Source organism: Xenopus laevis, chromosome 1S (assembly GCF_017654675.1).
Source record: "Xenopus laevis strain J_2021 chromosome 1S, Xenopus_laevis_v10.1, whole genome shotgun sequence".
Taxonomy (NCBI): Eukaryota; Metazoa; Chordata; class Amphibia; order Anura; family Pipidae; genus Xenopus; species Xenopus laevis.
The window spans coordinates 124,332,513-124,360,298 of record NC_054372.1 but is presented as its reverse complement, the minus strand read 5'-3'; the positions used below and the strand labels follow the sequence as shown (position 1 = coordinate 124,360,298).

The 27,786-nt window shown below is 36.6% G+C and overlaps 1 protein-coding gene across 2 annotated transcripts in view; it reads right to left on the bottom strand.

Moving 5' to 3' along the window:
• Nucleotides 1-278: 278 nt before the first annotated feature.
• The window catches only part of ntrk2.S (neurotrophic receptor tyrosine kinase 2 S homeolog), a 134,797-nt gene continuing 107,289 nt past the window's right edge, over nt 279-27,786 (bottom strand). For both annotated transcript variants that reach the window (XM_018239972.2, XM_018239978.2), the window contains 5 exons: nt 25,626-25,756; nt 23,304-23,476; nt 18,986-19,220; nt 1,641-1,799; nt 279-1,312 (listed from right to left, as the gene is read on the bottom strand). In XM_018239972.2, the coding sequence (XP_018095461.1) occupies nt 1,127-1,312; nt 1,641-1,799; nt 18,986-19,220; nt 23,304-23,476; nt 25,626-25,756 (884 nt within the window). In that variant the 3' untranslated portion in view covers nt 279-1,126. The remainder of the gene's footprint in view (nt 1,313-1,640; nt 1,800-18,985; nt 19,221-23,303; nt 23,477-25,625; nt 25,757-27,786) is intronic.

The following is a 27,786-nucleotide window of genomic DNA, read 5'->3' as shown; positions in this document are numbered from 1 at the left end:
GCATTTAAGACTTGTCTTGCCTGGGAATATGTGTATATGTTTATTTACCAGAAGAGAAAGCAAGCTCAAATGTTGGATCAGACCATTACTTTTTCAAAAGTAAAAATACATCTTTTCCAACCGTTCCATACTCCATTCAAACAAAACCAACATCTTTCAGCTCAGAAAGAATTGACCACGACTTGCTTGAGCTATACATAAGGAGACTGAAATGGTCAATAGAGATTGTCTTTTGGGCGCAGTATTACACAGCATCACATTGTGATGATCTTAGTCTCTTAAAATAAATCGTTTTGTTTAATGCATTATTATAGTACTAGTTTTACTGCATGGAGGAAAGAGGTGATCATACATATGACAAGGCATGGCAAACAGGCAACATATATCTTTTTACCATGTACTGTGTTACATGATGATAAAGGAATAGCCAAGCACAAATAAGGGAGGCTTCTAGTTTTCTGAGTAAAATGCATTGAATGTGTTTCTTCAGGTTATTGTAGGTAGGCTGTTAAATGTGACTCCATGGACATATCCTCTCACTAAAGGAGAATCGCTTCTGGTTTCTATTTTTCCTGCAACCAAGTACACATCTTGTCCATCAATTGCCATAAGTGCACAAAAACCAAACGCAGAGGTTACTAAGAGTCAATGGAAACTCTAAATATACACAATGTACATCACTGGTAAAGTTTGTGTCACTTTTTTTCCCTTTTTTATCCACATCGAAGGCAGTAAATACAAGGCATTGTTAGATGTGGTAAACAGACATGCTTGCCTGCTGATTAACAGAAAAGGTTTTAAGGCCTTTGTCTAATTATTCTGCATTACATAAGGGCAGAAGTTTACAGTGGTAGGTAATATAAGAGAAAAACCAAAGAAAAACGGAAGGAGAGTAGGAACAATGCTAAAGAAGACATAAGCTTGGGAGAAAAAAGATACAAGAGAGTCATGGCAAATAGTCAATACTGTGCATTGTAGAGATGGAGTAGTTTATGTAGATTGCCCTTTGATAGCTTCTCAGAATCTTTGTCAATAATACTGTCAGAGGTTATAACACATTTCATGGAGTTCTGCAGTAGTTCACCACATTCATTTATCAAGCATGAACAACTAACATGTTGATCTCTTAGCCAAGGATATCAAGGTATACAGGAGATGCTTTTGACAAGTTCTGAAGGAGGCTGTGTATTTCCTTGATATTAAGCCTCATATGGGGCTCCCTTTGCCAGCAACCCAGCATGAGGTCATAGATTTCCTTTGGGCACGTGCGAGGACGCTGGAGAACTCTCCCTTGGGTTATGCACTCTATTACCTAAAAGAGGATAAACATACTATGTTAATAAAATAATGAAATAATGTAAAATGTTCTCCCTAATGCTAACACTTCAGAAGTCTCCCATGCCTTGTGACAAATAAAGTAAGGTAACATCAAAATGTCATTTTTCAATTCAATAATAGGTGAGTCTACAAACAGCTCTCTTAAAGTATAGAAAACAAACATATACCAAAACTTCTACATCTTCCCACTGTTTAGATTAATGCAGAAGGCAGTATACTGAAATAATGAACTATTCTTAACGAATTAAAGAAGTATTAGCATTTGTTTTATATTAAGGCAAGGGGGTGTAGTATATACAAACCTCATTGTTTGAAAGCTGATACCAAGGCTGTTTTCCATAAGTGAAAATTTCCCATAATACAACTCCCAAACTCCAAACATCGCTTTCTGTTGTGAATCTCCTGTACATGATACTCTCAGGGGGCATCCAGCGGATTGGCAGCATTGTGTGACCACCAACCTAAAATGAAGAAACAGTTGGCATAATGAATCTATATTTTAGGACAATTAAAAGCAACAGTTAGTAAATGAGGCGTGGTACTGTTCCCAGGCCCGGATTTGTGGAAAGGCCACCTAGGCCCGGGCCTAGGGCAGCAGGATTTTAGGGGGGCGGCATGCTGCCCAACCACACCCACATTGGTTCAAAAACACTGGTGATGCGCTGGAGATACAATAATTTTTTAAATTTCCCATGCGCCAATCCCCATTGCTCCGGTCCAGATGATGAAAATATGCACGAATAAAGGGGAGGGGACAAGGGCGACGAACGGTAGTGGGCCTAGGGGCGCCCACTATGTAAATCCGGCCCTGAATGTTCCTCCCCTGAATGGGCCATTCTAAAGTATATAAAGACAAATGTGGGGGTATTTTATTGCTAAAAATGCCCCAATGATTGCCAGCATATTAGGAATAGGGAAGATGAGGCTTTAGTATTGGACAAATTGTTTTTTTGAAAATGACTCTTCCAGGGTACAAAAAATCCAATGTCTCAGAGCAGATGTTATTGTGTTTTTGCTCAGTAAATGCACTGAAGAAGCTATTTTGGTCTTTTGATACTGATATATACAAATAACCAGATGAAAAAGGCTCTTTTTTTCAGAGGATTACATGCCCCTACAGAATTTAAAGAAACATAAGGGAGAATGTAATTAAAATTGCCCTTGTTTGTTAAAAATGTCATTTTATCGCAAAAAAACCCTTTGCGATTAAGAACTTTTATTACATGTACCGCACATGTTCTCAAAAGCCATTTGTTTGCAAACTTTGCAAGGAAGATCTCAAATTGGTCAGGAAAGGATGCAAACAATGAAATCTTGGTCGCAAAGGTTTTCAAAAATGTTTTTTCCTCTGATGAAACATATTACATTCCCCCAATAAATTGACAGTAACATTTCTTTAACATTAAGGCGCACTTTCTCCTTACTATATTTGGGGGCCGATTCATGAAGCTCGAGTGAAGGATTCGAATTAAAAAAACTTCGAATTTCGAAGTATTTTTTGGGTACTTCGACCATCGAATTGGTTAAATTCAATCGAATTTGATCGAATTCGATCGAATTCGAACGATTCGAAGTAAAAATCGTTCGACTATTCGACCATTCGATAATCGAAGTACTGTCTCTTTAAAAAATACTTCGACCACCTACTTCGGTAGATAAAACCTACCGAAGTCAATGTTAGCCTATGGGGAAGGTCCCCATAGGCTTGCCTGTGATTTTTTGATCAAAGGATTTTCCTTCGATCGTTGGATTAAAATTGATCGATCGCAAGATTTGCGCAAAATCGTTCGAAGTTGAGCGATTTTAGTTCCCAGTCGAATATCGAGGGTTAATTAACCCTCGATATTCGACTCTTGATGAATCGGCCCCTTAATGTTTTGTAAATGTTAGAATAACTAAAGCTCCATTAAGTAAAAGCCATGACTCTTGGTTAATGTCAACATGGTCTTGATTCCAAAATCCACTGCTTCTAATTATATGCAGTAAGTCAATAGTAAACAATATTTTGCTTTCTACAAGAGCTCAAATCTGTTACAAGGAGTAAATATCTATTGGACAATTGACAATGGTACAAGCTATAGGCAGGACATTTTATACAGATCTCTGAATGTTTAGTAAAGAGTATGTTCAACATGATAGATGTTCAGCAAATATCAATATGTTAAGTGACAGGCTGAAAAAGGCACATATGACAGCAGCAACTCAATAAACCCTATGATCAATAATAATGAGCCAATCACATTACTGTACCTATCATGTTGCTCAAGAAATATAAGTGCATTTAAGTGATATTATACTCTAGAGATATCTGACCACAGCATGTAATATTAGATACATTACATTACAAACAAATTGTTTCAATTTCTGCCAACCAGGACTACAAACCATTTGTGAAATAATACAAGTCTACTTTTATTTTTTTATTCATGTATATATTAAAAGTGTCAACTTCAACAGCAGCCAAAACATACAGCTAACATATCCAAAACGGGAACCATCAAGTGACGCTTAATTATTTTTGTGTTTACAGTTCATAAAATATGAAAAAGGGATGTTATGCTTATTAATCTGAGAAGAGTAATTGCTTGGTCTATTTTGCATCATTTATTTTTAGTTGAAAAAGTTGCTATTTCATTTAGAAAAAAAGAAATTCATGGGTGGGAAAATTGTGAATGAATACATAGCCCAGGATCAGGTCGCTGTCAAGTTACAATGATGTGAGAGGCTGAAAAGGAGATTGGGGGGCACATTTTCTTAACTCGAGTGAAGGAATAGAATAAAAAATACTTCGAATTTCGAAGTATTTTTTTGGCTACTTCGACCATCGTATTGGCTACTTCGACCTTCGACTACGACTTCCAATCGAACGACTATCGTTCGACTATTCGACCATTAGATAGTCGAAGTACTGTCTCTTTAAAAAAAACTTCGACCACCTACTTCGCCATCTAAAACTTACCGAGCATCAATGTTAGCCTATGGGGAAGGTCCGCATAGGCTTTCTAGCAAATTTGGAATCAAAGGAAAATCGTTCGATCGATGGATTAAAATCCTTTGAATCGTTCGATTGCAGGAAATGCGGTAAATCCTTCGACTTCGATATTCGAAGTCGAAGGATTTTACTTTGACGGTCAAATAACCCTCGATATTCGACCCTAAGTAAATGTGCCCCTGGGTGTCATCAAATAGAAGTATGAAATTTAACAATGGTACTTGGTACATATTTTATATAGATCTTGTATTGAGCTCTAGACTAGGTATTGCGTTTCTGAAATATTATATGTAATATTATACATATGTAATTTTCAAGTTTACATGCTGAAAACATATAAAATAATAAAAACAAGCAAAAATCTTATTAACATCCAATTTCATAGCTATAATCTGTGATTTGAAAACAAACATACACACATATACACTGTACAGTATATATATCTATAAAATATATAACAATCTTTGTTCTGCATCACAAAATCCCTTTGCCTTGTTCTAGCTGCCCACCACCAATTATATCTGCTCAGACTGTAACAACAATAAAAGTGAACTGCCGGCAGATATGGCTGTTGTCATGCTAACCATCACATCTGGATCATCAGCACACTGTGGACTAGGTTTACTTATCCCTGGAAAAATCAAAGTATAAATACACCAAACAACCTTGCAAACACATTCCAGATAAAGTGATATGGTGTATCATTATTACTCAGTTGTGGCAGGTCTCTTATTATTTAAGTAATGTTTAACTGAATGCATTTATGCTGCAGTGCGGCCACTCATTTTCTGGGAAAGACAAGAGCTGTAATAAACATGTCACAGGATATTTAAAAGGTAAAGGTCCAACCCCACCCATCTAAATTATACTGGTTATTATCCCTTGAAAAAATAAAACATTTACTGTGATCACACCTTAGTTAACTGCTCTTAACAAGCCAGGTAATAACAGAACCACATTGGTACATGCCAATACTTAACATTAAGGAGCAGACTCAAAAATACTGAATGTGTACTATACCTAATAATATACCTATATACCCTATTATACCAGATTTCAAGTCTTCTTTATTAAATCGCAAATGTATTTAGTTTGTCCTTTTTCCCCACAATGCAGCATTTCTCTGCAGAAACATGATAGTAAGTCATGGTGATGAGGCTGAGCAGTTTTTCACTTACCATGCAATTTATAAGTTGCATGTAATTTAAGTTATCAGTGTTACCTTGTTTAACCTGTTGATTAATGGCTAGAAAAATAAACCTGCCCTGTCATTAGATCCAAAAAATAACAGATCTTGCAAATGAATACATTGGTTTTACACAGTGAAACAGATTCGATGAGAAAAGAGAAGGCTGATTAACCTTAAGTAACCTTAAGTGAGCTCCAAAGGTAGTACGCTTCTAATCATGTCTTTATTTCATTTCACATATGCATTATTAAGGACACATAAAAGCAATCTTTTTTTGACTGTAACCCATTTAAAAGGAAGTTTAAGGATGACATGCAGAAAAACCTTAACAGTTTTACTTAAAAGCCTGTCACACACTTGTCTATCTATATAAGTTATGCTTATCAATACTGCTTCCTGACATGTTAACATATTCTGTTCAATAAAGCTTAACTCACTCTAATGCATTATGGTGACAAGCCAATTTACAGAAAACCACATGCACAAGACCCTTCTACACCACCAACCTAACCACAACTGAGAAAATCATTCCATAAATAAGTGATTCTTTTAATATTATATTTGTGGTTTTATGTGGTGATATTTGTTGGAATGAAATGTCCAGTCACTAAATAATCTAAATCCTACCAAAAGGGGTTTATAACAAACACACTAATTTAAATAAATTACTGTTATGTACTTGTATGTGGTTAAAAGAAGCAAACAAAGAAAGGGGTGCGTGAAAGAACAAAAAGCATTTTAGGGGTTATACAGCAATACTTATTAGGCCCAGACAAGCAGTCTATGGATTTTGGCAAATGCCAGAGGGGCTGCTGTAAGATGCCATAGACAGTCACTATTTATTGGGCTGATGGGGGACTGTTAGGGCCTCTGTGTACTTGAATTCCAGGGCCTATTTTTAACCCCAGTCCAGACCTTTAATGCTCAGCCCTGAGCACTAATACAGCACAGCCATGAGCACTAATAATCATCCAAAATTTGGTAAAAAGTACGATCAAGGATTACAGGCATACCAAACATGCTTCATTTCATCTGAAAATAGTTGTGTTTTAAACAAATGGCAAATCAGAACGACTCATAGCAGTTTCTGTTATTTTTAAGACAAATTAGACCTTTTCTTTTAGTCAGTATATTTCTAAATTAATTGAAGCATTTAGCAAAGCTGATAAAAGGATTAATTTCATATGGGGTATAAGGTTCAGCATAGCTCAGCAGCAGCAGCATTGAGCACTATCACCCAACCAGACTGAAATCACAAACACAAACCACGTGATGACTAACGATTTGGACAATCATTGTCCATGCTGAATGGAATTGTTCCCATTGGTACTGCTCATAAAGTAAGCTGAAAAATAGGGGATTTATATTTAGACTGTACTTTTTTTTTTACTATGTACTGTATGTAACACTTTTTTTTTTTATCTAGTTCTCATATGTGACCACAAGGGGGGGATAACATTTTATTATCCTACTGATTCTACTTCATTGAAAATTGAAAAAGAAAATACAGATGTCAACATGTCAAAATCCACCAGTTTCTAATGATTTAGGTCCTAATTTATTGGCAAGTCTCTTATTATCTCATAGAGATGAGCGAATCTGGCCAAAAATTTATGAAACACATTGAAGTCAATAGGCAACAAATTTTTTACACGTGCAACAAATATACAGTGCATATTTAGGAGCCGCTGGTGTCCATTTTTATTATTGGCACAGTACAGACCGTTACAGTCGAAATGCATTACCCTTTTGTCCAAAACTTTAGCAAGGGCTCAGCTGTGAAAGAGGGTCACGTAACATATGAAGTACAGCCTCTATTGTTTTTGTATTGTCACAACATACCAAAAATGCTAGGACCCACGCATAGCGAATATTATGCGACATGACAGATGGTGCAGCCATAATAAAGGTGATCCCTGCTTCTATACTATAGTTCGATCATTTTGTCTGCAAAAGAAACCTACAAAAATGGGTCATTTTTCTAGTATGTTGTATTTAAGTACACACAACCTGTATCATTATATATAATGTGTAAATAATGTATGTATGCCTGTCTGTATGCTTGAGCTCGTGTGCACATACATATGCATATATTCTATAGACTTTCACCTGCTGATATAAAAATATATAATTTATATTGAATGTTAAAGCTGAATGAAATAATGGCAATGCATACTAACTGAACCGCTAATAACTATTGCTAGCCTACATCTTCCCTGTTCTGAATTGCCTATTTCTTGCAGAACGAGCCGGCTGTCATGGCAACCGAGCCCGAGAATGCGCAGGACCAGTAATGTCAACAACTGCTACGAGATGTCAGAGTTGACATTAACCCTTTTTCGGCAGCTAATAGATTCGCTCAACTGATATCCCTAATAGAACATATATATCATTATTATAAAGCATTTAGAGACAAACGGAGGAATTTTCTTTACAAAATAGGGCAATATTATATATGCATAATGCAGTGAGATAGCCATGCCAACAAAAAAAAAAAAGCCTGCATCTTTAATAATGCATCAGCAGTAATGGTAAATGGTGGGGGTTCTGTCTGGAACTTAAGCATCACTTTACCTACTAAATTATTACATTAATTATTCACTCTTGGGGGACCCAGGTGCATTTCTATTAAGTTAAGACAATGTATTTTCTAAGGCCATTGATGAAGAAACCTTGACAAGTAAATGTACAATTGGCACAGAGAATGGATGGGCTACAGACACATATTACACTGTATTTTATCTCCCACATTATTTAAAAAAATAAATAACATATACCTAAAAGCATGGTCCCACAGTAACATAGAAAAAATAGAATAGGTGAATAGGAGGAAAAATCACGACTGAGTATTACATACAAAAAGAGAATGACCATCTTGTAAGTAGGCACTTTGTCCAGAGTTGGTGAAGGTTTCTGCATTAAGCTTACTTGCATGCTTTGGAGAAGGAAAAAGGATTTTTAAAGGGGAACTAACACGTAACTATTTTTCTCGATTTCCAACACACGGTGCAACCAAAAAAGTTGTTGAATATACTATACCATATTATTTTGTTCTGTTGTCTGTTTTCATTGTTGCCATAGGCGCTGATTCGCTTTTATACATAAAACTAAACTAGTTTACTAGTTTTAGGGCCCTTCTAACCCCCTCCCAAGTTGAAATCATCGTTATCAGTATCCATATATTTCAATCTGCACAAAACTCCCTGGGTTTCCCAGATGGCTTGTTGCATTGCCAATATTTTCACACCCCCACACTGGAATATTGTATCCCTCCCTAACATTATAAGAATATAGCAGTCACACAGAAATCATGTGCCTAAATATTGAACTGTGGATACCTACCCTTAACAACACAGCGACCCATGTTTGGTCTTATTCTACAGGCTAATAATTCCCGGTGTAGAATATCAGACATAAGTTTTATTATGGGATAATACACAAGAAAGGGACATGTTCTTGAGATACAGAAATTGTAGGTGACCCTGTTTAAAAGAATTGTCCTAAAGTAAATTCTTCAAAAAATAGCAAAACAGTCTGCCCCTTTGCTACAGTGCTGTCCAATGTCCAGTAGAATGTTTGATGTTTGAGTAGGAGCCTGGCAATCAGTTGCTCCCATTAGATCCAACCCCCTCCTAAACTTGAAGGAAGGATAAAATGTTAAGCATTAAATTGTACAGTATATAAGTGCTTTAAGTCTTTGTTACTATTACTGTTTTATGATTGAAGTCGTTCCGTTATCTTTATCCCTTCAAGTTGTCAACAATTATTAAAGGGGTGGTTACCTTTTAGTATATTATAGAATGGGCAATTCTAAGTAACTTTTCCATTAATCTTCATTATTTATTTTTTATAGTTTTCAAATGATTTGCCTTTTAATTCTTTCCAGCTTTCAAATGGGGGTCACTGACTGCATCTAAAAAAACAAATGTTCTGTAAGGCTACAAATTTATTGTTATTGCTACTTTTTATTACTCATGTTTCAATTCAGACCCTCTCCTATTCATATTACAGTCTCTTATTTATATCAATGCATGGTTGCTAGGGTAATTTGCACCCTAGCAACCAGATTACTGAAACTACAAAGTGGAAAGCTGCTGAATAAAAAGCTAAATAACTCAAAAACCACAAATAAATACAAATGAAAACCAGTTACAAATTGCCTCTCTATATCATACTAAAAGTTATGAACAACCCCTTTAAGTAACCTCATTATGGGGTATGTTTAGACAAAAGAACAAATATTCTTCCTACAAAAGACACAAAAGAAAATCATTAAAGGTATATTATGCCCGTATGCAATGAAAATTTGGAGCTAGAATATTTAATGAGGGCTTCTATATTTTCTATATTAAGTATTGATGAATGATGCTTAAGGATGTTCTGTAGAGAGATATGCTTTTCTTTTTTTTTTATTTTAGCATTTATGAATTTCAACGTATGTACAATTCTATCATTGGAATGAGACAGAGAAGAAAACTCCTAGAAAAGAGTTACATAATAAAGCATGAATATACAGTATCCCTACATTTAAACTAATAAACTGTGGATTTTATACATACAAAACATTATTAATAAGAGAAAGGTGGTTAGACATACTAAAACATCATACATAAATGGGCACAGAATTGAGCATACATTGATGCAATTAAAATGGGTTCTTGCATCCATACGTGCTCTTAACAACTTAAAGCAGCGCAAGTGTCTTCTTCAGCAGGTTCTGATGAAATACAGTGTATTACAAAACAAGCATGACCATGTATTTCATGCAAAAGAACTTAGGAATTAGTGCCAGTTAGGGGTTCCATAGTTGCAGTAGTGAGTTGTGTCAGTAGAGCAAATAACTTGTGAATTGTATGCCAATGCAGCCAGATGGAAATGACAGCATTCTAACACAAATCTTATGGAAATTACAAGTTGTGAGTGATTTGCCAAGCTCCTGTTAAGATGCTTCCTTTATCATGCACAAATTGTGATTATCACAAGCAAGCATGCAGTCGCGTTTACACTGGAATTCTGGAAGTAAATGCTGCATTGTGGGTAAAAAATAGTGATTTGTGTCAGAAAAGTATGCTTGCAAATATGCACTACTTTTGTTAATGAGAGTGGGAATGTAGTGAATTTAGTCTACTGTTGCATCAGTTGGATTATCTGGCTGTGGATAAACGCAGCCATAAAATCTGACTGGTGTGACGCTATGGCCCCGGATACAGGCACATCAGAAAGCCAATAGATTCATAGGGCTGATTTTTTGGCCAGGGTTTATTTGCAGCCCAAGAACCCACCATATTTCTTTTTCAAATTTAGCTTATTAAAAGGTTGAACTTGCTAAACTGCATAACACGCCCCTCAAAGCACTGATAGTGATGATTCTAATTATGCATATATTGCAACACCATTTCCTTACTAACACTAAATAAAGTCTGTTGCAAACATTACAAAAAAAAAAAAAAAAAGAAAATTCCTTGTTTAAGCTATGTTGTATTTCATCTTGTAAAACACACAGAGACATGTCATCCACACCAAACACAAAATATCTCAACTCTCTACCTCTGGGATTAAGAGCCTATAACCCTTTTTTATTCCTTCTAACACTCTTGATTTATGTGGCAATGCCAAAAGTCACAGGTTTAAGAAAACTATTTTAATGAACTACGGTACTCTGCTTTTTCAGCCACTTCTATGACATCCAGGAATTTTGTATAAAAGTTACCAAGGTAACACTAAAAACACTTTATGCAATAAGAATGATTATTGTTAGTAAACGTAACTGGATATATGCCTTCATTTTAATAAAATAATAGTGCAGACTTAAAATATTTGCTAAATAGTTTGAATGATTTGGGTTGTTCATGAAAAGAAAAAATTTTTTTAAAATCTTCACCAGAACACAAACCCAGGTACTGGATATAAGAGGAAAACTATACACACAACAAATGTTATTTCTGTGCCCAAATCATTTTCGCTGTTGTGCATAGGTAAGGTTTTGTTGCCAGCATAAAAGGGCTGGATTTATGGTGTTCATTGTATGTCTCACTGAAATCCCAGTTATTTTGAGCAAAATTACAATTCACAATGCACAATTAAAATTTGCAATGCAATGAAACCGTTTAATAAACATTATTACATTACAAAATTTTATTGAATAATTTTTGTAAGTTTCAAATCGGCTAATTTATTTATTCAAATATGTATCAAAAAACTGAGCTCACCTTTTGAACAGAAAAACCAGTATTAGACCTGGAGATATGCCCCATTCTCTTCCATTATTGAGTTTGATTAAATTTAGGCTATGGATCATTTGGTAGGTTTTATGCAGCCTCCTGTTGTTATTTCTCCAGTTGCAAGTTCTCTTCTTTCTTTTTTGTTTGCTCCATGTCTATGTAATGTTTCCCAAATTATTTCCCTAGCTTATACCTCCTTCTTTTCACAATAAACACTTTCTAGTTTAGTGAGACTGATATTTTTTTGTCCCCTGAAAAATGTAAAATGGGGGTTCTACTACAGTTAGAGTCAATAGAACTTTAACATCCTTCTAGCCTTACAGTAATAGGCTATGTACGTGTGTGTGCTTGTTACATCAAAATGAAACTGATGTGAAGGTGAGGAAAATGAGACCAGTTTTTATCTGCAAGCAGATGGGATGCCATTGAACAAATAATGACTGATGCATTACTCCACATATGTAGACAGTAAATGATGCAATGGGATATGGTTGGATCACTGGGGACTACTTATTGTGTGTCTGTGTGCTTAAGGGTGCTCATTAATGGCACTGGGACTGCTATGTCTCTGATTTAAAACATTGATATATCCCCTTTCTGCTCTCAGTGGGACCCTGCACCAGTTCCAATTTTGTAGCAAATTGGTTACACCAACAGTAGCACATTGTAGAATACAATTAGAATAACAATAAGAAATTAGATAAGAATGACCATTATGATCAGGACTGAGATTCAGGTATACACAGGAGCCCAAACAGTTCCCCACAAGACCCTTAATAGCATCTTATGCAGCCCCTCTGTGTTCACATCTCTGTATTTGAACACCATGCAATATGCCATGTGGGAACTGTCTTCTGCAGATAATTTTTCTAAATATCTACTGATGAGGATTAAATTCAACTGAAATCTTGCATTAATCCCAAAAAAATAAATATATACTCGCTATAAGCCGAGTTTTTCAGCATCCAAAATGTGCTGAAAAAGTCTACCTCAGCTTATACTCGGGTCAGCGGGCAGTAGCAGAGATTGCAGTCACTTTTAATCATTCCTATACCAACAGTTCACTTGGGGAGAGACTGCAATATCCCACAATGCCCTCTGTTGGTTTTATGAAAGAATAACAGTGCGCCCTCTGTTGGTTGTATCAAAGAATAACAGTGACTGCAATATCACACAGCGCCATCTGTTGGTTATATCAAAGAATAACAGTAACTGCAATATCACACAGCGCCATCTGTTGGTTGTATCAAAGAATAACAGTGACTGCAATATCACACAGCGCCCTCTGTTGGTTATATCAAAGAATAACAGTAACTGCAATATCACACAGCGCCATCTGTTGGTTGTATCAAAGAATAACAGTGACTGCAATATCACACAGCGCCATCTGTTGGTTGTATCAAAGAATAACAGTGACTGCAATATCACACAGCGCCATCTGTTGGTTATATCAAAGAATAAGAGTAACTGCAATATCACACAGCGCCATCTGTTGGTTGTATCAAAGAATAACAGTAACTGCAATATCACATAGCGCCCTCTGTTGGTTGTATAAAGGATTAACAGTGATGGCAATATCACACAGCACCCTCTGTTGGTTATACGAAAGATTAACAATGATGGCAATATCACACAGCACTCTCTGCACATTTCTCTGTCACCATCAACTTTGCAAAGAAGTCCGGTTGAACGCTGGGGGAGTCTCTTTGGCGGAAGGTGCGCTGCTGGGAGACAGGGCTGTAGTTGTGTCTAGGCTTATACTAGAGTCAATAAGTTTTCCCAGTTTTCGTAGGTAAAATTAGGTACCTCGGCTTATACTCGGATCGGCTTATACTCGAGTATATACGGTAAATATATATATATATATATATATATATATACACACAGGTATGGGATTCGTTATCCGGAAACCCATTATCCAGAAAGCTCCGAATTACAGAATGGCCATCTCCCATAGACTCCATTTTATCCAAATAATTAGATTTTTAAAAATAATTTCCTTTTTTCTTTGTAATAATAAAACAGTACCTTGTACTTGATCCACAAACTAAGATATAATTAATCCTTATTGGAAGCAAAACCAGCCTGTTGGGTTTATTTAATGTTTACATGATTTTCTAGTGGACTTAAGGTATGAAGATCCAAATTACTGAAAGATCCATTATCCAGAAAACCCCAGGTCCTGAGCATTCTGGATACCAGGTCCCACAACTGTATATACATGTATGCACATATCCACACTTTCCACTGCACAAAGGGTTACATACAGTATGTACCAATGTGTTAGTAGTAATTATATAACTGATTGTTCCTCTGAGCTTGTCATTACAGAAGGCACAAGTGAAATGCTGCAGTGATTTTCACTCACTGGTTCCTGCTGCTCTGCATGCAAATTATCTCTCCAGAAATGATGCTTTTATTCTGAACATGTAATTATCACGGCTGTGGTGGAGTGGAGGTGGCACCATTTTAAATGCCTCAGTAGGAATTTGTTTTAAGGGGCAGTTAGATCTGAAACCAACCCAAAATGTCATTCTGCGGTTAACACAGACCCTTTCCTTGCATCTATTTTAGAACAGCTCTGCACTTTCACCAAGAACTATACATTTTCCATGTATTGTTCAGTGTCAAGCACCCCCACATGTGTAGCTCATTTGTGCTTCTGTTCTTTTCCCGCCTTTACTGCCAGGCAAGGCTTGGGTACTTCATTGTGCCAAGTACCAATCTAACACATGGTGGTAATTATACAAATTTAGGGACAACTTGTTTTCCGCTCCGTTGTGCCTGCTGCTCAATTATAACTGAATTCGCTGCAATTTGGAGGCATATTATTTGCATAAAGCAGTTTCCGGCTTTGCCTTCTATATATTCTTTGGTTTATCAGAACCTTGTCTGCCGTCTGATTTGCTGATCTTTAAAAATCAGTCTGTAGAAAAAAACTGATAGTTCTGCAAAGTGACACCAGTATTCAGTGGGATATGCACTGTTGTAATATTAACTGGTATAATGCAGAACAAGGCACACTTACAGCCCACCGTGATTCAGATTTTATATGTACGAGTGTTTTAATAAATTATTGAGTTTTCCACTAAAATCATTGCGCTAGTACAAATAGATAAAGCAGACAAGGGAGAGTATGGCTTGACGCGTTTCGTGACTGTGCTAGTCACTTCCTCAGAAGCCAGTGCGCCCTATGCCTAAAATACATTTATATAGCCCCATGTATAAATCATTGGTCTAAAGCAGTGATCCCCGACCAGTAGCTCGTGAGCAACATGTTGTTCACCAACCCCTTGGATGTTGCTCTCAGTGGCCTCAAAGCAGGTGTTTATTTTTGAATTCCGGGCTTGGAAGCAAGTTTTAATTGCATAAAAACTGAGAATACTGCCAAGTAGAGTCTCCTGTAGGCTGCCATTCCACATAGGGGCTACCAAATGGCCAATCACAGCCCTTATTTGGCACCACAAGGGATTTTTGTCATGCTTGTGTTGCGCCCCAACACCTTTTATATTTGAATGTGGCTCACGGGTAAAAAAAGGTTGGGGACCCCTGGTCTAAAGGCTAATAAACACAGTCACACGAAATGTAACAAGTAATGGATACAATTGGGGGCCCATTTACTAAGGGTCGAAGTGAATTCAAAATGAATTTTCAAATTCAATAACTTCGAATTTCGAAGTAATTTTTGGGTACTTCGACCATCGAACAGGCCAAAATTTGATTTGAATTGAAAAATATTCGACCATTCAAAAATCGAAGTACTGTTGCTTTAAATAATTTCGACTTTGACACTTCGACCACCTTAAACCTGCTGAATTGCTATGTTAGCCTATGGGGACCTCCTAGAACCCATAGACAGTATTTGTGTGTTTTTAGAAGTCAAAGGGTTTTTTTTGAAAATCGTCTCAAACGATTTCTATGTTCGATCGAATGATTTGAATTTGATCGAAAACGGCTAAATCCACTCAAAATAAAAATTTGGACTATCGAATTTCTAAAATTCGATGGTCGAATTTCAAAGTTTTACCACTTCAAAATTCGACCCTTAGTAAATGTGCCCCTTGGAGTTGATAAAATTATTACACGGTATCATGGTTACGTGTGATGTCGCAGCTATAGTTATACGGCAGTCAACAGTATTGAGAGTAATCAAGCATAAGTATAATAAAATAAATACAAATACAATTATACATATGGGATATATAATTAACTCGTTATATGTACATGAGGTATGGACATATAATTACTGCATAAACATATCAATGAATATATGGAACACAGACAAGTAGCACAAAAAAGAGATAATAATTTATCCACTTCATCAATGAAAGACAAAGAAGAAGGGGTAAACCGGAAAAGGGGGGAACAAAATTATATCAAAAAGGTGTTAAGTTAATTCATACATAGAACATACGTACGAATGTCACAATCACAATCAATATATTTCTACATGTATTAGTCAATCAGAAAGTTCACTTTAAAAAGGTAAAATGACGACAGCTTTCATATAATCCCACCTGAAGAAGATAGATTCATCAATAAATTCATTAATAGAGTAATATATACAAACTAAGTACAAATAAAGTCCTATCAAATTAATCCACAAAACAATTTATTTCCCACTCTCTATTTAACACCGCCCCCCTGGGGTAACAGTACCCAGCATATAGATCCAAAATGCTTCCCTTTTCAGGAGGGATTTTTCAAGATCTCCCTTCCTCACTCCAAGTATTACTCTATCTATCACTTGAAAGGAAACACATTGTTTGCCATCATGTATTTCTAATAAGTGCTTGGCCACTGCTGAACTCTTGTCCCCTCTAGAGACACAATTCATATGTTCAGAAAAGCAAAGCCCTGGAGCTATAAGCGCAGGGGCTGTATGACAAGGGATCCGAATGACCAGCAGCCAAATGATACTGCTCTAGGTCAGAGATGTGCGGAATCACATGTAGCTGTGTTTAGGTGAGAAGGAATGAGTTAAAGCAGGACATGGCCAGGCCCAGGGGTGGAGTAAGAGAGGGATGTGATGTCAGGGGAAGAAGCAGTTTACTTCCTTATCTTCTGAGCAGGTAGAAACATCCCACCCACCCTCCCCCATTTTGCAAATTTTATGAAATGTCAGGAGTTTTCTACTTTATGTTCTCATATTTTCTATTAATAACTGAATATGGATGTTTTCATGAAAGTGCTGTTATATTGTGGTTTCTGTATCTTTACACAATATAATTGAATTTATTTATGTTAAATTAATGTGAATCGCTTGATCCAGGGAATGTTTCTGATCGACATTGGGGTCAGGAAGGAGTTTTTTCCCTCTTGAAGTATAATTGGCACTGGCTTCGGGCTGGGTTATTTGCCTTCCTTTGGATCAAAACAGTGCACATATGATACTATATTTTAAGTTTTATTTGTCACAGCAGCGGTAGGACCTTGCCAGAGTACTGCACAGGTAAGTTTAGAAGAGGGAGAAAGGAGGTGACTGCACGGTGGATTGATTGATACAGACGCTACTATTTTTTGTGTTGGGGGCAGCCTGCTTGGATTTCCTATCATCGACACACTGCAGATGCAGGTCCGGCAGCAGGTCTGTTGAACTTCTCTCATGTTGGCGGCAGAGCATAGTAGCGATCTCTTATTAAATTCTGGCTTTAGAATATTACCTTGGGTTAAGCTGGCAAGGTCCTATTTATTTAATAAAATGTGAATAAATGCTGTGGCCATTTTACACCCATCTCTGTCTCCTGGTTTCATTCAGGTATGTAATAATGGGGTCCAGTGGGATAGCTCAAGGCGAAGGGTCAAATTCAGGGGTCCCCTTGTCATGCGTTTCCTTACTGGTCTATTTGTTTTCCCGATGTACTGAATACCACACACACAAGTGATTAAATAACCACCCATTTCGTACTACAATTAGCATAAAATCTTGTATGTACGGGAACCATTTCTAGAGCCAAATTCTTTAGAAAGTTCCATAAGTTTACAAGCATGACAATGTAGCCTACCACATCTATGGCAGCCTTTTACTTCCAGCATGTTCAAATTCCCAGTTTTTTTACGATCCAAGAATAAACTAGGGAACAATTGCGAACCCAAGCCTTGCCCATCTTAAATATAAAGCCTGGTCGGGTTGGTAGTAATGTTCTCAGAACAGAATCCTGTCTCAGAACACTTCAGTGTCTTTTTATTATTCTTTGTAGACGGGGACTGTCTCGTGAATATGTAGTGATTATACGGGGACATACTGAATCAGTCTTTGTAGGCATCTGATTCAGTCAAATCTGACGTTCGCATGGTGTAAAATTACACACACACCTTGATAAAATCGCCATTTATTTTATTCAACTTTTTACACCATTTTTTTGGTGAATTTCGTTTTACACAGCATAATAAATGTCTACTAAGAAGTTATGTAAACATATAAGAAAACCATTTTGCTGCTTCCGGTAAGGATAAATTATATCTTTGTTTGAATCAAGTACAAAGTACTGTTTTATTATTACAGAGAAAAAGGAAAATATCTTTTTAAAATGTGGAATCTTTGAATAAAATGGAGTCTATGGGAGCTTTCTGAATAACGTGTTTCCTGATAATGTATCACATACCTGTACATGTCTTTGTTAATTTGCAATGCCCCAGAGTAGAGCAAAGTAATTATAGGCTTGATCACAAAAAGTTCATTTTCTCATGACCCATAACTGGAAAAAATCAACTCAACTAGTAAACAAATACCAACACCAAAAATAACTGCAACTTACAAATCACATGTTAGCCTTGGGGAGAACTACCGTGTTAATATCCAAGGCTAGAAGAGCAAGTTAATGTAATAAAAACAAAGCTTGCAAAAGGTCTAGTAACACAACACAACCATTCTGCAGGTACCTGGCACCAGTCTCAAAGCAAACATCTAATTGGTTACTGAGGGTTACAGGAACTGGTGCTTTTTATTACATTATCCCAAAGATTCTCTCTGTGTTGACAACTAGGAAACACAAAATTCCAAAATGTAATTCCTGTATTGACTAACTATTGCAATTTACATTGACCTGTAAGTTAGGGTTGTATTCATAGTACTTTTTCTTGTAGCATTAGTCTGGCTTATCTGTTTTTTTTTTTTTGCTTGTCTGCAATGTCAAATTGTAAAGATCAAAAAGATCAAATATATATCAACATTACCTTCTGAATTGCAATAACTTTGCTATATGTAAGCAAATTAAATAATCATAATAATAGTAGTTAACTTACCCTGTAGTAATCGGTGCTGTACACATCTCTCGACATGCCAAAATCTCCAATCTTCACCAAGAGGTTTTCTCCAACCAGACAATTCCGCGTTGCGAGGTCTCGATGTACAAAGTGTTGGGAAGCAAGGTACACCATTCCTGCAGCAATCTGTTGCGATATATGAATCATCTGGGACTGAGTTAGTTCTGCAAGAAGGTTTCCTTCTGCCATGAGGACTGCGTCTGGTCCATGGGCCCTGTGCACAACACAGAAAATACTTATTGCATATATTGGCATGTGCTCTTTAAGTAGGTAGTTGTGTGTGTTGCACTATTGTGGGTGAGGAGCTGCATTTATATGATCCTGTGTGACTGTAAATTTACTGTAACTAGTGCATCCATCAGCTGTGCACTCACATCATAGCTCCACATGTGGCTGATACATTGTATTGTGGCTATTCTGTGTGGGTCTTGGAAAGAAACATTCCTATTGGGCCTCCTGCATCATGTGACAGTGACAACACCAAACAATTTATTAAAAATTTGCAAAATGCTAGCAGTTCTTTCTACACTCTACTTCTCAATAACATCAGTAATTACTTAAAGGCATACATTTTACTGTATGTTTTTCCTTGAATGCATATAAAATTAATGTCATACATCTGCATGACAAAAACCATAACTAAGCAGAAGAATATCAGAGAAAACATAAAGCTCAGGCCTGATTTTCCCCAAAACTCCTGCATACAACCCAAGGAAAAACTGTAAATGTTGAAATGATCATGTCCACAAAAAGCCTTATGTGTTTTGCAGGTTAAGGCACTTAAATATAGGCTCGTTATGATTTTTGTGAACGTGATTATTTAAACAACACATTTTTAGTAAGTTGCAGTTTGTGAACTTTCTTATTACTGTACTGGGGTGTATCAAAATAATTCTAGTTCCAGACAGGCTTAGTAGTAAAATTACTGATTGCTAAATGAATGCACCCTCAAACCAAAACACACACGGAAAGAGGAATTATATGGTTTAGATGTGTCTTACAAACATGACATTGATTTTCAAAGGGTTCTATTGTTCAATAATCTCCTCTGATATAGACCGCTGTTTATGCTATAACTATACTCCATGGTAGATTATTCCTTGATAATTGAAGCTCCCATTTCACTTTCCAATGAGCCATCCAGATTTTTTTTCCCTGCACTTTTCATGTGGCGTCACAAAATCTGTGTTTCCCAAAGCGTACAGCTGTAAGTAAGCCACAAGAATTTTCAATCCCATTTGTGGACTCCTCTAAAATATTCTCCCTAGGGTGAACTCTGTGCTCTGTACTGACATTGCATATGATCTTCAACATGTGCTCTGATTTTAGCAACACCATCAAGCTGGGCTGCAGTAAACCCACCCATTTTACTTTTTAGCATTGTAATTTGTCTTCAGCATATTTTGCTTTAATAGCCTGTAGGGGCAGTGCAGGGTAAGGAATAGTATACAAAGGTTATTTATAAAGTCAGCTTTACTGTTGCAAAATACTTTCCTGTTTAGAATTGAGTGATTAGCTTCCAAATTATCTTCAATATGTGTGTGTGTGTGTATTTGTCCACATTTAGTATACTAATATTATCATGAATTAGAATAAAGCACCTGCATAGGTGGAAGAGTTTCTAAAATGTTCTTTCTGCTAAAATACAGTGAAGGAAATTACAACACAAAATCCTGCCCAGTTCCACGCAAATGAGCCCCATACTGAACACCTGTCTTACTCCATACTGAACACCATATCTGGCCCGTGGGTCTCCATCTAGACAGCTCTGCTTTAAGATATAGTTCTCTTTATCTTCCCTTTATATCTTATTAGATTTATGTCCCATCACAGTAACAATACCTGCATGGTCTAAAGTGCAATCACATTTACCACAAATGTCTCTTTGCCCTCAAAAACGTACTAGGACCTCAAGAATTGTGCATTTTGTCTGTACTTCTTTTCATTAGGGCATATAGATCAATCAATAGCATTGGTGAAAGCCTCAGAATCAATTCTTTTTACAGATCCACTTGTCTTGGTGTACAGTAATTCACAAAATATGCTGTGCTGGCAAGGTATGGTGTCAGGTTTGAGGAGCAATGTATTGAAGTACTGCTTTAAACAGATATAGATAAACAGGTGACAGATAAACTGTATCTTAAATAAGGGGCTGAACAGCTCTCAAGGTCTAAAATATTGTTAAGGGCTTGAAGACTCTTAATACTTCAGGGATCAGCAATCATCTTGTCACTGAACAGCATAAGGGTGGGGATCAGTAATAACTGTATGTAAATATATCACAGTTTAATTAAAGAAATATTACAGATTGTACAGCAAAAGGCAACCTTATAAGAGCAGATGATCAGTCTGTGTTCATATACAATGCATCATTGCAACTTATTAAGACCCCTGAATAATAAATGCTACACTAGAATCTTGTTATCTGTGATATTTTTATTTCAATCACAGAAACTCAAATTGTTTGAATTTCTAAGCCCTAGCAGATGATGATCAGCAGCCCTACAGTATGATGCTACTACCACTCAATTCAATATGCTTAAAACGTTATAAACACTTGTGTTCTTATTTTGACAAAATCTCAATCTTCAGCATTGCGTCAGCCATCCAAAGAATCCTTAGCAACTGTACCTCAATATGTGTTTTGCTAGATAAAGCTATTTACTGTGATGTTTTCCACAAAGAAGCATTCTGCCGCCCTTTATGCAGCATGCACACTGAGCAGATATAGAAATGACAATGACTAACTGGTATGTACTCTGTACCAACAGTATGTAATCTAATTTAGCACGTCTTACTATACATAGCATGAGCAAAGCCATGTTTAACTACTCTGATGGAATTTCTAAATGGGTGCAAAGTTCTTCAGAGAGGAAATGCCTGAACCGGTAATCTGATATCATGGATAATGAATAAATGGATACTTAATTAATACATAGGACAACATTTTGGTTAAGAATAACCTATTCAGATAAATCTGAATAAAGTGCTAAATCTTCAGTGCATAAAATTACTGGTTAATGTGTTCATAAAGTGTACATTATTTATAATATTTGCCTCAGCATTTTCTCACAATCTGTGTTTGTCTATTTACCCCATCCAGCTTGCGCGCTCCCCAGCTCCCTCTTTTGCTTATTCCTAGACTGGCCATCCAGCTTGTGCGCTCCCTACCAAGCGCGTACGCACACAACGTCAATGCGCACGTTGAAGGAGGGGGGCGAGCTGGCCGGCTGGGTTGCCTAGGGCGCCCAGCCGGAATGACCCGCCTCTGAATAAAAGGTAATAATTGCCCAGTGCAGTAACCCATGGCAACAAAAAGGATGCTTGCTTTTAAACAGATGAAAAGTAAATGCTACCTGCAGATTGGTTATTATAGGTTACTGCACACAAGCATGAGTGTATTTTATTGCATCATACACCATAAGTGTGCTGTTATTATTGTCCAGTGTAGGACTGGGATGCCAGAGGCCCACCAGAAAACCTCAGACCGTGGGCCCACCAGAAAACCTTAGACCATGGGCCCACTTTCCTAAACTATTATTTCTCCTCACTTAACCTCTTTATTCTCTTAGTCTTTTATATCTACTTACTATACTCTATTCTTCCATTATTAAGCCTAATGGTATCCTAGTGGGCCAGTCTGACACTGTTACTGTAAGTGGAGGATTCACTCATCTATAATTGTATAGGGTATAGGGCATATTTCACAGTGTCCTAGCAGTTGAGCAGGCATATAAAACCCTTGCAAGCCCCCACCCATGGGTGCCCCCCAACTCCAGACCACTAATAGTTTGGCTACTCAAGGAAAGGGATAAGAACGCCAACCTTCTATTGGTTAGGAGAAATCACTGCTACAGAACTGACCTATGAAGAATTTAATATACACAGAATGTACAGAAGTGCACCAACAGCAAGCCACGGCCAGAGGTGATTGAACTGAGAGGAGAGATTACACCATAGTCTACCCAGCATGTCACATGCACAAGATCTTAACATCTGTCTGGATTACACAAGCTTTAGGGCACCACAGGCACTAGATCTGTGTATTCAATAAGACTTGCAATACATGTACAGATTTTTTTGTACACTGAAGAAATAATTTGCTATGCAATTCAAGGCACTCAGTTAAAGTTCTCATTTGTAGAAAAGGGCTTATATAATTATGATTTATAAAATAGTTATTGGTAGTTATTGATGAGTTTTGCCAGCAGAAATTCCTCTGGGGAAGGAAGGGAACAATTTTGAAAAATCTCTGTAAAAAGCCCACTATATTATATTAAGGTAATAAATAGCTTACCTAAGGAATTTGTTAAGATCCCCATGCTTCATATATTCAAAGACCATGATGAGTGGGTCACCTTCCACACAAACACCATAAAACTTTACAATATTCTCATGTTGCAAATTCGTGAGTAACTCTGCTTCCCGATGAAAGTCTTTTCGGGCATTGTCACTGGCATCTTTTAATGTCTGCAAAAAAGAGTTATGGATACATAATACATCTTACATAAGGTTCATGTGAAATTGAACCGCAGTGTAAACTTCTATTTTAAAGGGGTGGTTCACCTTTAAGTTAACTTTTAGTATGTTATAAATTCTAAGCAACTTTTCAATAGGTCTTCATTATTTATTTTTTATATTTTTTAAATTATTTGCCTTTTTCTTCTGACTCTTTACAGCTTCTTTTCATACAAAAAAAAAATCCTCTGTAAGGCTAAAAATGTATTGTTATTGCTACTTTTTATTCTATTCAGGCCTCTCCTATTCATGTTGCAGACTCTTATTCGAATCAATGCATGGTTGCTAGAGTAATTTGGACCCTAGCAACCAGATTGCTAAAACTGCAAACCACTGCTGAATAACAAGCTAAAAAATAAAAAATAAATAAAAAACTGATAATGATAAATAATGATAATGATAAATAAAGAATTGAAAATCAATTGCACATTGTGAACAACCCCTTTAATACAGCTTTACATACTGTATAAAATATATAATAAAAAATAAATATTTATCTATCATCTAACCATCCATTCCTGCATCGATCTATCAGTCTTTTAAAAAAACAAATGCGATTTCTGGTTATTAAGTAGGCCCAAGAAGTTGCTGGTGTTGCTTGGCAACCAGAAACTGTACGTAGCATAGCCAGAGAATAGAGGCTGTGGGGATAATTGCATGTAGAAAATAACATGATACCTCCCACTCAGCAAATTTTTTTCCTATGCTGCTTTCAATTAAATGGATGGATAATGTGATATTTTATGTTATGTGTAACTGTCTACCTGTTTAAATATTTTTTCTAATGGAAGATCAGAGACATATAACATAAATACATAACAAAAACCTGCATTTCAAAGTTGATTGAAATGAAGAAGTATTATGGACAAAGAAATGGTAAAACGATTAATGTTTTAAAGGACCAGCAACACCAAAACCAAACCAAAGTATTGTAAATAAATGACAGTAAGGTACTATTGTGCTGCACTGATAAAACTGGTGTGTTTGCTTCAGAAACTCTGCTATAGTTTATATAAACAAGCTGCTGTGTAGCCATGGGGCAGCAATTCAAGCACATAGTACACAGTAGATATCAGGTTCAGACTGGACCGGGAAAAAACCCGGTGGGTCCCCTCCCTGATCTGCCTCCCCCCCCAAAAAAACCCCCATGCGAGCCAGCATGCGCGCAGGGGCCACCAGAAGTTTGGAACCCAGTGGGCTCTAAAGTCCAACCCTGGATAAGTTCTAAAGAATCTTTATACTACAGAGCTTATCTGTTATCTGCTGTGTATCCTTTGCCTTTTCTCCTTTTTTTCCAGCTTGAATGGCTGCCCCATGGCTACACAGCAGCTTGTTTATACACACTATAATTGTGTTTCTGAAGCAAACACATCAGTAGTACCAGTGCAGCACAACAGTACAATATAGTGAAACGGCTTAATTTTTTTGTGTTACTTTTCCTTTAAAGGGAACAGCATGAAAACACATGGCTGCCGACACCAAACAAGGCAGGACTGCATGGGTAAGAGCTTTAGGAACTCCTCACTAAATAATTCTATTTCAGGTTGGGGCTTATATCTGTATAATTTTATATAATATGACTAAAATCCCATCTTTCACCATTTCTATCTCTATATTTTCTTTAGGGTCCTTTTGTTCAACATTCAACATTCAATGTTCAACATTCAATGATTGGGCCTTCTTCATACTGCCTCAGAACATACTCTGAGCATAGTATTAGACTATGATATGTCTCTCTGTCCTTTTGTTGACAGTCATGGGACAGGTGTCAAAACTGCAGATGCAACGTTGTAAAAATGCTCCTAATACCTTTATTGAAGGTCGAGCAAAATTAGACAAAGTTGCCCCATGAGCTTTAAGGTGCAAACATATGTAATAAAAAGCCACACAATTTATAATCCTAATTAAATTTAGAATACAGTACATTCATGTTTTAGCTATCAAAAGTGATAAAAGCACAAACTGGATGCATGAAAATATTATGTTCACTATGTTGACTTAAGTTGGAGTTGGAGCATGGGGTCAAATTTCATACTGTTCTTCAAACTCTGCTTAGGGCATTCTTTTATTTCTATAGCCTCTCTATAGTGTGGAGATTTACCTTTACTGCAACCAGTATTTTGTCTTGCTCGAGGTAGAGGTTGTAGCACTCTGCAAGAAAAACTTTGCCAAAGGCTCCTTCTCCCAGCTCTCTCTTCAGCACTATGTTGTGTCTCTTTATGTGCTGGACAACTGTGAAAAATTACAAGTGAAAGTCATTACATAAACACAGGAAACTATTGTAAGAGAAAATGATTTCCAGACTGACATATAACATGATTAGAGAAAGCAAAAAAACAAACCATAGACCATTAAGTTTTCTGATTCCATATCCGTACCCATGGAATACAAGTAGATACATTTCCCTCAAATATCAAACTAAGTTATATAGTTTGAGCTTCATGTTGTCATCAGAGGGAAAAATTATTTCTTCTAAACTTTGTGCTTTGAAAATTTTTAATCCTGTAATAGATGTAATCTGGAAAGCAAAGGAAGTTTCGCCTTTAAATCTCCAGCCATTTAGCTGCAGCACTTGGCATGTGTGCATGACCTTAAGAGAATTAAAGAGACTCAATGTGTAGGGTGTTACTCACTTCCTTTATATCTGTAAATTGCATTTAATTGAATTGTCTCAATAACAGTAACTTTAACAACTTTAACAAATGAACTGACCATGGGGCTCATTTAGCAATCAATCAGCAATTCGTTTTTTTCACATTACAACTAGTTGGAAAATGAAAGAAAAGAACTGATGGATCCCTGTGGACAAGGTAGGTCAACTTGTTGTCTATCGTTTGTTGTTAGGTGCTATTTTAGGCACATTTAGCCCATACTTGGGCCCAAAATGATTCCATAACCATTGGATCTTGATCAGATATGCCTGTTTGTCGGTTAAAATTTTCTCTGGTAGATTTTAAAAACCAAATGAATCAAATATTAATAATTAATAATACTTATTATTAAAAATAATAGGAGAAAAGCATAATCATTTAGAGTATCGCTGTCAATGATCAGCAAGATTGCAAACCACTAATGGGTGGAATCTACAAGGGCACAGGATATGCTCGTCATTTAATGGAGGAAAAGTAGGTCAATTAAATATCCTTCTGTTATTTTCAGATTATGTTTGTTTCAACATTGAATCTGACAAACCATCAAAGTGATTCTCAAAGTCAGAAGTGTATTGCATGAAAAGAGAATATTTTTCAATGGTTTACAGTGGCCAGTTTAAAAAAAACAAGATTAGGAATATCTAGTTTATCGTTATCATGCCTTTGCTGAACTACTAATCTGTCTTTTTAAAAAGCAACTGGTATGTGGCTGAGGATGCAGGGAGTTTTCATTATCCATTACTGTTTATCTAATATAGAGTTAATAATAGTTTGTTATGCCAAGTACATGCAGCCAAGGATTTGTACCCATGCTTTTTATAAAACAAGGGAACAACTTTCACTCTTCAACTTAACCAGATTTATAAATAAACTAATCGGAGTGCAGTGGAAAGTTGTGCGCCTGTTCTGTTTACAGAGAGCCCGATTTAGAAGTAAGATGATGAATTACACTAAATGTATATTAAGGATCATTGTTTAGTGTTATTAAAAGAATGTCCAAGACAGCAATTTAATAAACGTATCAATCACAGCAAATTGTTTCTAACAATACCAGGCTCATCTAAAGTTCTAATCAAGCAGAATTCTTTATTGTGTTTAGGAAACATAGATTTCTTTTTTACAGAACTTATTTGGTTCAGTTTTCATGGGGCTCAGATTCTGACAAGCATGCAAGATTATTAGAGCTAGTGCAGAATCAAAAAAAAGAGGAAATATAGCTGTAAACTGAATTTAAGTTTTTATTTGAGCACAAGTATATAAGAATTTGGAGTAGAAATGTCCAATCTATGCTCTTTGAGCATTTTGAGTCATATTCATTCAGATATGTAGAAGACAAGGAATGGAGGCCAGAGGGCACCCAGTGCTGTCCTGGGTCTGGCCTCCTTTGTTGCCTTATGATTGACTCTGTGTGCAGAGGATGGAGCACAGGAGCAGACTGAGTGGACTAACAATATATCAAGGTCTAAAGCTTACAGTGTTGTAACCAACCAGTAAGAACACAGGGTTTCCTCCAGATGCTGTGAACTCCCAATATATTTAACAAAACGGCTGACATCTCTAGTTTAAAAAATGTGGTTTTCACCACTTGAGCACACACACATCATAGTGGCC